This window comes from Temnothorax nylanderi, unplaced genomic scaffold, assembly GCF_030848795.1.
Source record: "Temnothorax nylanderi isolate EJ_2023f unplaced genomic scaffold, tnyl_v1.0 TNYL_tig0001_pilon, whole genome shotgun sequence".
NCBI lineage: Eukaryota > Metazoa > Arthropoda > Insecta > Hymenoptera > Formicidae > Temnothorax > Temnothorax nylanderi.
Genome location: NW_027249063.1, coordinates 694264 through 709600, shown reverse-complemented (window position 1 = coordinate 709600; position 15337 = coordinate 694264). Strand labels below are relative to the sequence as shown.

The 15337-nt window shown below is 33.2% G+C and overlaps 2 protein-coding genes across 2 annotated transcripts; both read left to right on the top strand.

Moving 5' to 3' along the window:
• The first annotated feature begins 970 nt into the window (after positions 1-970).
• On the top strand, positions 971-6345 carry LOC139771111 (membrane metallo-endopeptidase-like 1). The gene is made up of 18 exons (XM_071703664.1): positions 971-1122; positions 1434-1618; positions 1731-1892; positions 1977-2060; positions 2176-2390; positions 2634-3341; positions 3414-3521; positions 3604-3745; positions 3820-3949; positions 4169-4262; positions 4497-4673; positions 4746-4852; positions 4945-5003; positions 5097-5148; positions 5277-5344; positions 5525-5661; positions 5775-5951; positions 6052-6345. Exons 1-18 carry the CDS (start codon positions 1103-1105, stop codon positions 6229-6231), a joined length of 2805 nt encoding a protein of 934 aa, XP_071559765.1. The 5' UTR covers positions 971-1102; the 3' UTR covers positions 6232-6345.
• Positions 6346-8231: 1886 nt separating this feature from the next.
• Positions 8232-14462, top strand: LOC139771179 (membrane metallo-endopeptidase-like 1). The gene is made up of 19 exons (XM_071703787.1): positions 8232-8261; positions 8851-8945; positions 9259-9443; positions 9556-9717; positions 9802-9885; positions 10001-10215; positions 10482-11192; positions 11265-11369; positions 11452-11593; positions 11668-11797; positions 12015-12108; positions 12343-12519; positions 12592-12701; positions 12794-12852; positions 12946-12997; positions 13130-13197; positions 13381-13517; positions 13900-14067; positions 14168-14462. The coding sequence occupies exons 2-19, from the start codon at positions 8926-8928 to the stop codon at positions 14345-14347; spliced, it is 2799 nt and encodes a 932-aa protein (XP_071559888.1). The 5' UTR covers positions 8232-8261; positions 8851-8925; the 3' UTR covers positions 14348-14462.
• Positions 14463-15337: the final 875 nt, after the last annotated feature.

Sequence of the window (15337 nt, the reverse complement as noted above, 5' to 3'; positions counted from 1 at the left end):
ATTATCCGAAATAATATGAAGCGGAATTAAAATCAGATTATACATTTACAATGTAAAACTATTACAATCATTTATTATTTCCAACTTAAATTTTTTAAAGAAAATTCGTAGAAGAGTTTTTCGCAAATGTAAGTGGAGATTTGTATTTACAAAATAATAAGTATTTTAATATTATATATTTCTAAAAATTCAAACCTCTGCTCGGTTATGTTTGCGACACATCTTTTATAAGCGTGATTAATAAACATGAAAGAAATTTTAGAGTATTATAATAATCTTATTCATATAATGGGTAACACACAATTCTGCAAACAACTTATCTTCACAGTTTTACAATTTATTTAAATTGCATTACGTGATACAATAATCATGAAACGACGGATGTTCTGAAACCTTGTTGTAACTACATTGATTAAATAGATACACAAAATTCCGTTGACCACGATAACAATTATGCTTCCAATTAAATTCATCTCTAATAGATAAATGATAAATCACTGGAACTACATTGTTACTGGACGAGGTCATAAATATATTTTTTAGAAAAACGTATTAAAGAAAACATCTTTGTGACAAGTTCATTTATATAATACGTAAAATCGTTTACAATATCTATAAATAAAATAACTTAGTCCAAATAACTTTTAAACATTTATTTGGCATTTAAACCCAATCGCTATTTACATTTATGGTTATTCTTTATTTATAATTTCCAATTTTTCGAAAAAAGGGCACTTCTTGGAGATCTACTACATTTGTCCATTATTCGTGCATTACTTTCCAAGTTAATAAAAACTTGTGCGAGAAAAAAAGAGAAAATTGTGAAAATTGATGTACTTGAGTTTGAGATACAGCATTGATATCGGTTATCACAAGTACCGCTTAATTAATATAAATCAGAAAGACAAAAGTTGCCTTTCCGGCCTTCGGCTCTATCAATTTGATATGATTGCGTTGCAGGATACTTCCTGCAAATATATAGGGATGTATAAAAGTATGCTGTGCAACAAATAATTTTACATTGCAGCGACAGAGAACGTAAGAATATATTTACCACATAACACAACTAAAATTTATATCAGCCTCAGACTGTTTTGCGACAATGAGATGGTTCATCCTTCTGTAAGTAACTTATAATAATCTTTTTCTTTTTTAATACGGTATTAATAATAAGCAAATCGGATACCCCTAACTTAAAAAAAAAAATAATTCGCCTTGATTGATTGTAACTCAGGAAAGGTAAAGCCTAAACGATTCATATTTACATGACATTTCTTTCCTGTTTCGAATTTTAGATTTACTTTCTGACAAATACTGACATTAATTAAGAATTATTCTTTATACATTATATTTATTTTTTGCTTATTATTTTCATATACTTTGTTACTTCTATAATACATTATACTTATTTCATTTTGAATCGCACTTTTCAGCGCCTTTATTGACGTGCTTCTAGTAAAAAATGCCACACCATCGAAAAATCTGGGATATCCTTCACGTTTGGATTGGTTATTTGGCGTAAATAATGAACCAGATGAAAATAAGGAAGAAAATAAGGAAAAAGAAAAGAAAGATGACAAGCCGACTGTATGCCAATCTCAGGAGTGCAAAAAAATTGGTATTTATTAAACGGCAATAGATATATAGCTGTATTTTAATTAACACCTAATCTGAAAATTTAAATCAATATTTATTTATTGTCTTTTCCTTGTTTCTATCTCTTCTTCCAGCTCGGATAATATCGGAGAGCATGGACAAATCTGCGGATCCGTGCGACGATTTCTATGAATACGCTTGTGGAAAATGGCCAGAACATAATCCTATCCCAAATGGGTTGGAATCCTGGAGTATGTTTAAAAGAGCGCAAATAAATGCCCAGAGGCAAATAAAAGGTAAACACCAAATCAGCCTGAACTTTTATTTCAAACTTATGTGTAATGATATTAAAAAAATGAAAATTAAATAATATTTTGTAGAAATTCTTGACGAGGGTCCCAAGAAAAGCGATCTTTTGGCGGTAAAGCTCGCTAAGAAGTGGTATGCGGTGTGTATGAATACAGGTAAGCGCGAATGGCTCTCGAATCACTAAAACGCTGTACGAAAATTCTAATATTTATTACTATTATACATAATCGCGTTCTACAATATGATTTCTGATTCACGAAATGCTTCCAGATGCAATGGAGTGGGATGGGCTCGAGCCGCTCGTCTTTACCTTATCGCGAATAGGCGGATGGCCATTGATAATGGAACAGGACGAATGGAACGAGCAGGAGTACAGCTGGCAAAAAGTGGATGATCAATATGTGCGCTTGACAGGAAGAAATGCTTTTCACGACGTGAGAGTGAACATCGATTATGATTCGAACGAGACTCGGAAAGTAGTATATGTATGTAGCTTATCACGACATAAGCTTCTTGTTAAGATTATCATTATGCCTGCATTAACATTACTCAAATCTGAATCCAAAAGCGTGTTTGCGATGCAATTGGCGTCTCTATAATGTTATTATACACATATACACCATTTGTATCTCATAGTATTATCAATACGTGGACGTAAATTTATATTCAAAACATTCGTCTTAATTTTTCACTATCAATTTTTCTTTAACTTAAGTACTTGTTGCTAGATTGATATTCCGGATCTACCTACGGGTTCAAATAGACTTTGGAGTGAAACCGACAGCGAAGAGGAAGAAGACAAAAGTGACGAGGACGCCAGCGGCGAACAGAAAGATAGCCAAGAACCTGGAAGCAAAGAAAAAAACGATGACAAAAGCGGTAATAATAGAAACGATGAAAATGATAATGATAATAACGATGAAAGTGATAACAATGATGACAATAAAGATAATGATAATAATGGCGAAGAAAATAACGATAACGATACAAACGAACAGAATGACGATGATAATGCGAAGAAAAAAGTTAGTACAAAAAGAACTGGCAAGTTAGCAAAAAACAAAAAATTGGGACATAGTAGAAAGATGAAGAGTAATACCCACTCCAAGAAGAACAAGAATCATAAGACGAAAAAAGAAAGAATAAAAAGACAGGCAATACCAACAAATATTCGCGAAAAATTACGCGTGTGGAAGACCGAAAAAAATCATGTAAAGCAAGAACGTATAAAGAGACCGAAAGAAACTTTAAAGGCGACAACACCGCAGGATAACACAAAAGAAATGATCGACGAAGATAACGATGTGAAAAAATACGCTAATTACATCTCGAAAGTAGCTCGCGCTATAGCTAAAACAAGAGGCGTAGAAGTCTTAGAGGAACATATGGATAAAGATATTCAGGACATGATCGAATTTCAAGTGAGACTAGTCGAGGTAAGTGCAATCTACTTTGCAAGCAATGAAAAGAGAAGAGTGTATAATAGCCTGAATAATAATATATTTTAGATTACTGCAGGAGCAGATGTTATGAGATACAGAGATGTTGAGAGTATGACGCTCAATGATTTTCAGAAATGGTATGATGAAAAGAAACCTAAAACTCCCAACAGCGCAGTAAGTAGCGTTCCTTAATTGACAAATATAATCTGTTAAATTATATCTCCCTGAATAACTAAGCTTGATTAACGCAACACAGATTAACTGGGTGTACAAAATTGGGGAATTATTTGATGAGGCCCACGTGCAAATAGGTGATGATTTAACTGTAGGAATTAGTCAACAAAATTACTTCAAGGATCTTGTTGCTTTGCTGGATAAAACATCAAGTCGAACGATCGGTAAATTTTAAAAGAAATACAGCGATAATAAGGAAATATCGTCGATGGACGTGCTCAATCGAGATATGTTTCAGTGAACTATATACATTGGAACTTCTTGAGTAAAATAATAAAAACTACCACAAGTGAAATGAGAAAATTATACTATGCATGGGAAGGAAAAGAGGAGAATGATGATAAAGAGGTTCTCGGAATTTCCTTGAGGTATGATACAAGCTTTTACATCTTTAGAAATTGTTTCTTACATGATTATCAGCGTAACCATTTGCTCTTTAAGTCGCTATATAGAAATATAATTTGTTTTTAGTACCTTCTATTTTTATGTCACATTATTTATTCTTAATATAATCTTAACGCGTGAATCAAAATTGAGTTCGTTCTAAATTATACTGATATCAATTTAATCATAAATCGTTTTCATAGATCGCGCAAATGCACACGCGAAGTAGCCGAGATGAGAATCATTCTGGCGTACGAATATGTCAGGAACCATTTCTCAGATAAAATCACGAAAACCGTAAATACTTTGTGTTGATAATTGAAAGTTTTATTTTATCTGACGTTTATAACAATATATATTCTGACTATGGATCTATTTTATATTGCTAAACTGGCTGTACTAGTTCAGAGTTTATCTTTTTCCTTCCAATGTGAAGTAAAAAAGTTAAACTCTGAACTATTGCAACCAGTTCAGCAATAGAAAATAGACTACCATATCTTTATTCAATCGTATCATTTATTCCTACTGCAGGCATCGGACATGGTGGACGATATGCAAAAAGAAGTCGAGTATCAAATTAAAGAATCAAATTGGATGGATGAGGATACTAAGGATTTTGTTTTAGCAAAATTAGTGAATCTAGACAAATTTATCGGGTATCCAGATTGGTTTAAGAATAACACTAAGGTTAAACAATATTTTCAAGGAGTAAGTTTTTCAAAATGTATTAATTACCACTACATAGTGACTGTCTTACTTAATTATTCTGTTCTGTTAAAGCTCGTTATCGGCAAATCGTATTACGAAAATATACTCAGTTATGATAGATACAGCAAGTGGAAAAGCCTTCGAGAATTATTGTTAGAAGACGAAGATGCTGATGACATGTAAGATAACGCATTTGTATTTGTTCCAGTGTAATTACAGCTTTATTCTTTAATTTGCAAAGCAAATTCATATAATAAATTCCGTGTTACAGAATGATGATAAACCCCACAACGGTAAATGCTTATTTCTCCCCGGGTGATAATTCCATAGGTTCATAATATTTCTTTTTAGTGGAATTAAATATATAATATAATTTACAACTATATTCACGTTTATTGACATTAATCTCTTTTTCGATTATAGCTATCTCGGCAGCGGATTTCCAGAGCCCATTATTTGCTTATGGTCGACCACAGTAAGTGAACAATTTTGAAAAATTAAAATTATTAACGTGACTATAACGATAAGTACAAATAAGCTTACATCATTTCTAAGAATTTTATATATTTTTAATAAAATTTTTTTAATTACCCTTTATTCCAGAGTTATTAATTATGGTATTATTGGAATGATCATGGGTCACGAAGTTAATCACGGATTTGATGACAGTGGTAACGTTGTGAAGTAAAATTTGCTATTAGATCGTTTACTTGATTAAATTACAGTACTTTATTGGTACAATAATATAATGATATCTATCAGCTTATTCTAAAATCCATCTCAAAAGCTCTTTGAAAATATTTAACAAGTATGACTAGACAAGCAGGGAATAATTAATATTAAATTTTTAGGACACTTATATGATAAGAACGGAAATGCCGTGGAATGGTTATCCGCAATGGCCGAAGCATATGGCAAGAGGGCAGAATGTTTTGTCGAGCAATTTAATAATTATTCCATTGACAAAGCATCGAATTACACAATAGAGGTGCGTTATCTATTCTACATTTAATTACTGTTTAATTTACACTAAGGTTATTTTTTCGACGTGCGTTTTAAAAATATTTGATCATACTTATTCAAAATTGTCAACAATTGCAGAACTATGGCAATCAGACTGCTGGAGAGAATATCGCGGATACAATGGGATTAGAGGCAGCGTTTAAAGCGTATCAAAGGAGACAAAGAGAATGCGGGAAATCGGACTGTTTTGCCACTGTATTGCCTGGTCTTGAGGATCTCACTAACGATCAACTTTTCTTTTTATCCTTTGCTAATGTAAGTATCGTGAATTCAATTGGTAAATTCAAAGGTGTAATAATTAAATTTTAGGAATAATTATGTGCGTTAATATATGAAATTGCGGTAACGCTTGCAGTTGTGCTGCGAAGCTGCAAAAATGAATAGTACCATAAATAAAGCTAAGCGTGACCCACATAGCCCCGGACGGTTGAGAATTATAGGAAGCGTTTCAAATTCACAAGATTTCGCTGAAGCTTACAATTGCCCGGTCGGCAGTGCAATGAATCCCGAAAAGAAATGCCACATCTGGAAGTGAATAATTCACACGAATATTATATATTAAACTTACCAATGCTTTAAAAAAATGTATAATTAATGACAAAAGTTGTCTATTGACACATATTGATGAATAAAAAAAAGCATAAATAAAGAGCTCGTTCATTTTTTCCATCACAGGTTTGAAGTGCTCATCATAATCTCATCATATAAAGATAACAGTTAATTATATTTTTGCTTCAGTTATATGTAAGTAATAATGTGTATAGTTATGGTGCAAAGCGATTGACTCAAGTCAGTTAACAGAACTCGACAAGAACGATAAGCATAGTATTTGGTGACTGAGAGCTAATTTCTGTATTAAATTCGGATGTCTTCGATACCACTTGTTGAATAATTGCCCGATTGGCAATTCGGGAAATCTCGAAGAGAAGTGCAATATTTGAAAATGACTCAACTGAATCTTGCGAAGCAATTTCACAAAATTTCTGCAAGAAATATCTTGCAGAAGTCATTTATCTAAATGTATCAATAAATAAAATAACGTATTGTAATGCAAATCTATAATCGTCTCTTCTCTCTCTAACGATTCTCTAACTTCTAAATATTCTATCTCAATTTGTGTGCGATTATTTGGTTCATTGAAGATAAAATAGCAGATATTTAAGAATGTTTACCGAATTCCGATATGTATTGCGTTAGGACAAGTTTTAGTAATATTCGATTGTGCTAGAATTTATTCGTCTAAAACGTAATCAGACGAAACGAAGTAATACTTTGGATATTATATCAATTTTTGAAAATTATCTTTATTTTTTTTGCTTCTCATGTACACTATTATATTTTTGTTACATCCTAATAAGTTTATTGCTTTTATTTAATTGATCAATATTGGGTTAAATACGGTGCATTATTTGAATAATGTAAAAATCGTTCAAAATAGTATTAATCGAAATTATGTACAGAATTAAATTACACATTTACAATATGCAGTGACCGACAAAAATGAAAATAACCAAAGATTACTGTCAGAGAAATTCAAGAAAATACTCATCTGAATGTTTCTGACCGTACTATATATATACGTAGACTTACAATTAGTAAAGCAAATTTACACGGCCGGTTCGCGCGTAATAAACGACTTTTTAACAGAGCTTAATAAGAAAAATTCTTTGCAATTTGCTCGGAAGTTTGCAAATATGTCACTGAACTTCTATGTAAAAAAAATTCCATGGACAAATGAAAGCAAATTCAAATTATTTAGACAAAAGAAGCTGATTAGAGTCTGGAGAAAGCACGGAGAGGAACTTCAAGATCATCATATTCGGAAAACTGTGTACACTGAGAAACCCATTTAGTTGAATCAACTAAATCTTTTGGTTGGAAAATTTTTTGTTATGTGAACTAAATTTTTTGTTATATTAACTAAAGAATTTTGTTTGCTCATATCCAACCAAAGAATCCTTGGTTTTCCAACCAAAATTTTCCAACCAAAAGATTTAGTTGATTCAACTAAAATAGGTTTCTCAGTGTAAAATGGAGAGTGCCTGGTGGAGAAAATATTATGGTCTAGGGATGTTTACTATAGACAGGAATAAAAAATCTTGCAAAAATTGATGGAAATATGACAGCATATCTGCATTGACATAATTTGAAAATTTGGAGTAGTCTTCCTCTGCTGAGGTTCTAGTTAAAATATAATTGTATTTTCAAGCGAGATAACGATCCAAAACACACAATAAAAGAAGTCAAGCATTTTCTCGTTCCTGCAAAATCGGACAGCTCAAATAGCCTCTGCAGTCTCCAGATTTGAACTCGATCAAAAATCTGTGGGCGATCCTGGATAATAGTGTTGATGCAGAATAACCAATATATAGGGGAGAGTTGGATATTACCGCGCGGTTGACAATTCCGTGCCACTGTTTAACTCAATAACTATTTGTATTACGCGCCTACAATGATCTTAATATCATAGACTAACACGGAATACCCCCCGCGAATACGCTGTCAGTTCGTTCCGGCCGTCCATGTAAAGACACTGCGCTCTGCAAGATTTTCTGCTTATTCACTGTAATTTTGCTGGTAGTAATGATAAAAATTATATTTCCCATTATAAAGCTATTCAGTAGATAAGTAGACAAATAAAATTAGAATTGCATTGTTACTGTTAACGAAATGATAAATATCCTTTTCGAGAAAAGCAAAAAACATTATTTAAATATATTTTTTACACTCTTATATAATATAATCACTTATAATACCTGTAAATAAAATAACTTAACCATAAGAAGCTGTTAAAAAGCTACTCGGCACTTATATCACCCGTTTTTATCATTATTCTTTACATATCGTTTCTGAATTCAAAGAAAAAGGGCTTATTCTTAGAGATCTACTATTCAAAAGTCGTGTTTTATTTTTCAATATTAATAAAAGTTTACGCGAGAAAAAATCAGGAAATTGTTTAAATTAATATGTGGGTTTCAGATACGGCATTGATATCCGTTATCACAAGTACCGCATAATAAATATAAATCAAAAAGACAAAAGTTGCCTTTCCGGCCTTCGGCTCTATCAATTTGATATGATTGCGTTGCAGGATCCTTCCTGCAAATAGGGATGTATAAAAGTATGCTGTGCAACAAATAATTTTACATTGCAGCGACAGAGAACGTAAGAATATATTTACCACATAGCACAACTAAAATTTATATCAACCTCAGATTGTTTTGCGACAATGAGATGGTTCATCCTTCTGTAAGTAACTTATAATAATCTTTTTCTTTTTAATACGGTATCAATAATAAGCAAATCAGATACCTCTAACTTTCTTTAAAAGAAACTAATTCGCCTTGATTGATTGTAATTCAGGAAAGGTAAAGCCTAAACGATTCATATTTGCATGACATTTCTTTCCTGTTTCGAATTCTAAATTTACTTTCTGACAAATACTGAAATTAATTAAGAATTATTCTTTATACATTATATTTATTTTTTGCTTATTATTTTCATACACTTTGTTACTTCTATAATACATTATACTTATTTCATTTTGAATTGCACTTTTCAGCGCCTTTATTGGCGTGCTTCTAGTAAAAAATGCCACACCATCGAAAAATCTGGGATATCCTTCACGTTTGGATTGGTTATTTGGCGTAAATAATGAACCGGATAAAAATAAGGAAGAAAATAAGGAAAAAGAAAAGAAAGATGACAAGCCGACTGAATGCCAATCTCAGGAGTGCAAAAAAATAGGTATTTATTAAACGGCAATAGATATATAGCTGTATTTTAATTAACACCTAATCTGAAAATTTAAATCAATATTTATTCATTGTCTTTTCTTTGTTTCTATCTCTTCTTCCAGCTCGGATAATATCGGAGAGCATGGACAAATCTGCGGATCCGTGCGACGATTTCTATGAATACGCTTGTGGAAAATGGCCAGAACATAATCCTATCCCAAATGAGTTGCAATCCTGGAGTATGTTCGAAAGAGCGCAAATAAACGTCCAGAGGCAAATAAAAGGTAAACGCCAAATCACCCTGAACTTTAATTTCAAACTTATGTGTAATGATATTAAAAAAATGAAAATTAAATAATATTTTGTAGAAATTCTTGACGAGGGTCCCAAGAAAAGCGATCTTTTGGCGGTGAAGCTCGCTAAGAAGTGGTATGCGGTGTGTATGAATACAGGTAAGCGCGAATGGCTCTCGAATCACTAAAACGCTGTGCGAAAATTCTAATATTTATTACTATTATACATAATTGCGTTCTACAATATGATTTCTGATTCACGAAATGCTTCCAGATGCAATGGAGAGGGATGGGCTCGAGCCGCTCGTCTTTACCTTATCGCGGATAGGCGGCTGGCCATTGATAATGGAACAGGACGAATGGAACGAGCAGGAGTACAGCTGGCAAAAAGTGGATGATCAATATGTGCGCCTGACAGGAAGAAATGCTTTTCACGACGTGAGCGTGAACATCGATTATGATTCGAACGAGACTTGGAAAGTAGTATATGTATGTAGCTTATCACGACATAAGCTTCTTGTTAAGATTATCATTATGCCTGCATTACTCAAATCCAAAAGCGTGTTTACGATGTAATTGACGTCTCTATAATGTTATTATACACATATACACCATTTGCATGTATCTCATAGTATTATCGAGCGCTTATATTCTACGTCGCTCTTTGCATTATACGTGGACGTACATTTATATTCAAAACATTCGTCTTAATTTTTTACTATCAATTTTTCTTTAGCTTAAGTACTTGTTGCTAGATCGATATTCCAGATCTACCTACGGGTTCAAATAGACTTTGGAATAAAACCAACAGCGAAGAGGAAGAAGACAAAAGCGACGAGAATGCCAGCGACGAGCAGAAAGATAGTCAAGAACGTGGAAGCAAAGAAAAAAACGATGACAAAAGTGGTAATAATAAAAACGATGAAAATGAAGATGATAATAACGATAACGATGAAAGTGATAACAACGATGACGATAAAGATAATGATAATAATGACGAAGAAAATAACGATATCGACACAAACGAACAGAATGACGATGATAATCCGAAGAAAAAAGTTAGTACGAAAAAGACTGGCAAGTTAGCAAAAAACAAAAAATTGGGACATAGTAGAAAGATGAAGACTAGTACCCACTCCAAGAACAACCATCATAAGACGAAAAAAGAAGGGATAAAAAAACGGGCAATACCGACAAATATTCGTGAGAAATTACGCTTGTGGAAAACCGAAAAAAATCACGTAAAGCAAGAACGTATAAAGAGACCGAAAGAAACTTTAAAGGCGACAACACCGCAGGATAACACAAAAGAAATGATCGACGAAGATAACAATCTGAAAAAATACGCTAATTACATCTCGAAAGTAGCTCGCGCTATAGCTAAAACAAGAGGCGTCGAAGTCTCAGAGGAACATATGGATAAAGATATTCAAGACATGATCGAATTTCAAGTGAAACTAGTCGAGGTAAGTGTAATCTACTTTACAGGCAATGAAAAGAGAAGAGTGTATAATAGCCTGAATAATAATATATTTTAGATTACTGCAGGAGATGTTATGAGATACAGAGATGTTGAGAGTATGACGCTCAATGATTTTCAGAAATGGTACGATAAAAAGAAACCTAAAACTCCCAACAGCGCAGTAAGTAGCGTTCCTTAATTGACAAATATAATCTGTTAAATTATATCTCCCTGAATAACTAAGCTTGATTAACGCAACACAGATTAACTGGGTGTACAAAATTGGGGAATTATTTGATGAGGCCCACGTGCAAATAGGTGATGATTTAACTGTAGGAATTAGTCAACAAAATTACTTCAAGGTTCTTGTTGCTTTGCTGGATAAGACATCAAGTCGAACGATCGGTAAATTTTGAAAGAAATGCAGCGATAATAAGGAAATGTCGTCGATGGACGTGCTCACGCAAGATATGTTTCAGTAAACTATATACATTGGAACTTCTTGAGCAGAATAATAAAAACTACCACAAGTGAAATGAGAAAATTATACTATGCATGGGAAGGAAGAGAGGAGAATGATGATAAAGAGGTTCTCGGAATTTCCTCGAGGTATGATATACAAGCTTTTACATCTTTGGAAATTGTTTCTTACATGATTATCAGCGTAACCATTTGCTCTTTAAGTCGATAGAAATATAATTCGTTTTTAGTACATTCAATTTTTATGTCACATTATTTATTCTTAATATAATCTTAACGCGTAAATCAAAATTGAATTCGTTCTAAATTATACTGACATCAATTTAATCATAAATCGTTTTCATAGATCGCGCAAATGCACACGCGAAGTAGCCGAGATGAGTGTCATTCTGGCGTACGAATATGTCAGGAACCATTTCTCAGATGAAATCACGGCAACTGTAAATACTTTATGTTGATAATTGAAAGTTTTATTTTATCTGACGTTTATAACAATACCTATTCTGACTATGGGTATGTTTTCTATTGCTAAACTGGTTGTACTAGTTCAGAGTTTATCTTTTTCATTCAAATGTGAAGTAAAAAAGTTAAACTCTGAACTATTGCAGCCAGTTCAGCAATAAAAAATAGACCACCATATATTTATTCAATCGTATCATGTATTCCTACTGCAGGCATCGGACATGGTGGACGATATACAAAAAGAAGTCGAGTATCAAATTAAAGAATCAAATTGGATGGATGAGGATACTAAGGATTTTGTTTTAGCAAAATTAGTGAATCTAGACAAATTTATCGGGTATCCAGATTGGTTTAAGAATAACACTAAGGTTATACAATATTTTCAAGGAGTAAGTTTCTCAAAATGTATTAATTACCACTACATAGTGACTGTCTTACTTAATTATTCTCTTCTGTTAAAGCTCGTTATCGGCAAATCGTATTACGAGAATATACTCAGCTATGATAGATACAGCAAGTGGAAAAGCCTTCGAGAATTATTGTTAGAAGATGACGAAGGTGCTGATGACATGTAAGATAACGCATTTGTATTTGTTCCAGTGTAATTACAGCTTTATTCTTTAATTTGTAAAGCAAATTCATATAATAAATTCCGTGTTACAGAATAATGATAAACCCCACAACGGTAGATGCTTATTTCTCCCCGGGTGCTAATTCCATAGGTTCATAATATTTCTTTTTAGTGGAATTAAATCTATAATATAATTTACAACTATATTCATGTTTATTGACATTAATCTCTTTTTCGATTATAGCTATCTCGGCAGCGGATTTCCAGAGCCCATTATTTGCTTATGGTCGACCACAGTAAGTGAACAATTTCGAACAATTAAAATTATTAACGTGACTATAACGATAAGTACAAATAAGCTTACATCATTTCTAAAAATTTTATAATTCTTAATAAAATTTTATCTAATTACTTACTCTTTATTCCAGAGTTATTAATTATGGTATTATTGGAATGATCATGGGTCACGAAGTTAATCACGGATTTGATAATAGAGGTAACGTTATGAAGTAATATTTGCTATTAGATCGTTTACTTTATTAAATTGCAACGCTTTATTGTTGCAACAATATAATAATATCTATCAGCTTATTTTAAAATGCATCTCAAAAGCTTTTTGAAAAGATTTTAAAAGTATGACAAGAACAACAAAGAATACTTAATATTAAATAATTTTTAGGACACTTATATGATAAGAACGGAAATGCTGTGGAATGGTTATCCGCAATGGCCGAAGCATATGGCAAGAGGGCAGAATGTTTTGTCGAGCAATTTAATAATTATTCCATTGACAAGACATCGAATTACACAATAAAGGTGCGTTATCTATTCTACATTTAATTACTGTTTAATTTACACTACCGTTATTTTTTCGACGTACGTTTTAAAAATATTTGATCATACAATCAAACAAGGGAAAACGCCGTAATCGGTCAGGACTGGATCTTGCTTGTCCGAATAATATATGCGTAATATATGAGACTGCGTTATGTCCGAAAGTAACGGCGCGTGGTCTGCCAAGGGCCAAAGGATTGTACGTAAAAAGTCACTCTAAAATTAATATATATTATTCGGACAAGCAAGATCCAGTCCTGACCGATTACGACGTTTTCCCTTGTTTGATTGTATATCTTACACGGTCGTATAATTTCATATTTATTATTTGATCATACTTATTCAAAATTGTCAAAAATTGCAGAACTATGGCAATCAGACTGCAGGAGAGAATATCGCGGATACAATGGGATTAGAGGCAGCGTTTAAAGCGTATCAAAGGAGACAAAGAGAATGCGGGAAACCGGATACTGTATTGCCAGGTCTTGAGGATCTCACTAACGATCAACTATTCTTTTTATCCTTTGCTAATGTAAGTATCGTGAATTCAGTTGGTAAATTCAAAGGTGTAATAATTAAATTTTAGGAATAATTATGTGCGTTAATATATGAAATTGCGGTAACGCTTGCAGTTGTGCTGCGAAGCTGCAAAAATGAATAGTACCATAAATAAAGCTAAGCGTGACTCACATAGCCCCGGACGGTTGAGAATTATAGGAAGCGTTTCAAATTCACAAGATTTCGCCGAAGCTTACAATTGCCCGGTCGGCAGTGCAATGAATCCCGAAAAGAAATGCCACATCTGGAAGTGAATAATTCACACGAATATTATAAATTAAACTTACCAATGCTTTAAAAAATGTATAATTAATAACAAAAGTTGTCTATTCACACATATTGATGAATAAAATAAAGCATAAATAAAGAGCTGGTTTATTTTTTCCATCACAGGTTTGAAGTGCTCATCATAATCTCATCATATAAAGATAACAATTAATTATATTTTTGCTTCAGTTACATGTAAGTAATAATGTGTATAGTTATGGTGCAAAGCGATTGACTCAAGTCAGTTAACAGAACTCGACAAAAACGATAAGCATAGTTGGGGGCTGGCGTTTTTTTCACCCCCTCTAACTCTTTAACCCTTTAGAAACAAACGATTTAAACGGAGGTACAAACGGGTACAAACGATTCTCCTTCGAATGGCGTTGGGCGTTTTCTGATATCTTAAAGTTTGGGGCTGGCGTTTTTTTACCCCCTCTAATTCCTTAAACCTTTAGGAACAAACGATTTAAACGGAGGTACAAACGGGTACAAACGATTCTCCTTCGAATGGCGTTGGGCGTTTTCTGATATCTTAAAGTTGGGGGCTGGCGTTTTTTTCACCCCCTCTAACTCCTTAAGACTTTAGAAACACTAGCACCACAGACGCGCGCTTTGCGCGCGCTATTTAGCTTTAACATTATGCTATTACTATTACACTATTAATTTCTTGATACACACAACTGTCAAAATATACGATGACAGCTGCAAATGAAGTAAGCGCAGCGAGAAAACCAATCAGCATCGCGGAAAAGCGGCAACAATAAATTCGACTATCGACTTAACATGCCTTTTTTTTAGAAAGGAAACGATTTAAACGGAGGTACAAACGGGTACAAACGATTCTCCTTCGAATGGCGTTGGGCGTTTTCTGATATCTTAAAGTTGGGGGCTGGCGTTTTTTTACCCCCTCTAATTCCTTAAACCTTTAGGAACAAACGATTTAAACGGAGGTACAAACGGGTACAAACGATTCTCCT

What these genes read in the sequence shown, in the direction of transcription:
- LOC139771111 (XM_071703664.1), top strand. Translation starts at nt 1,103, where the DNA reads ATGAGATGGTTCATCCTTCT. An exon ending in TTAAACAATATTTTCAAGGA is followed by an intron (nt 4,674 to 4,745) that starts GTAAGTTTTTCA and finishes GTTCTGTTAAAG; the next exon opens with CTCGTTATCGGCAAATCGTA. An exon ending in GACGAAGATGCTGATGACAT is followed by an intron (nt 4,853 to 4,944) that starts GTAAGATAACGC and finishes TCCGTGTTACAG; the next exon opens with AATGATGATAAACCCCACAA.
- LOC139771179 (XM_071703787.1), top strand. Translation starts at nt 8,926, where the DNA reads ATGAGATGGTTCATCCTTCT. An exon ending in TGCGGTGTGTATGAATACAG is followed by an intron (nt 9,886 to 10,000) that starts GTAAGCGCGAAT and finishes AAATGCTTCCAG; the next exon opens with ATGCAATGGAGAGGGATGGG. An exon ending in TCACGGATTTGATAATAGAG is followed by an intron (nt 13,198 to 13,380) that starts GTAACGTTATGA and finishes AATAATTTTTAG; the next exon opens with GACACTTATATGATAAGAAC.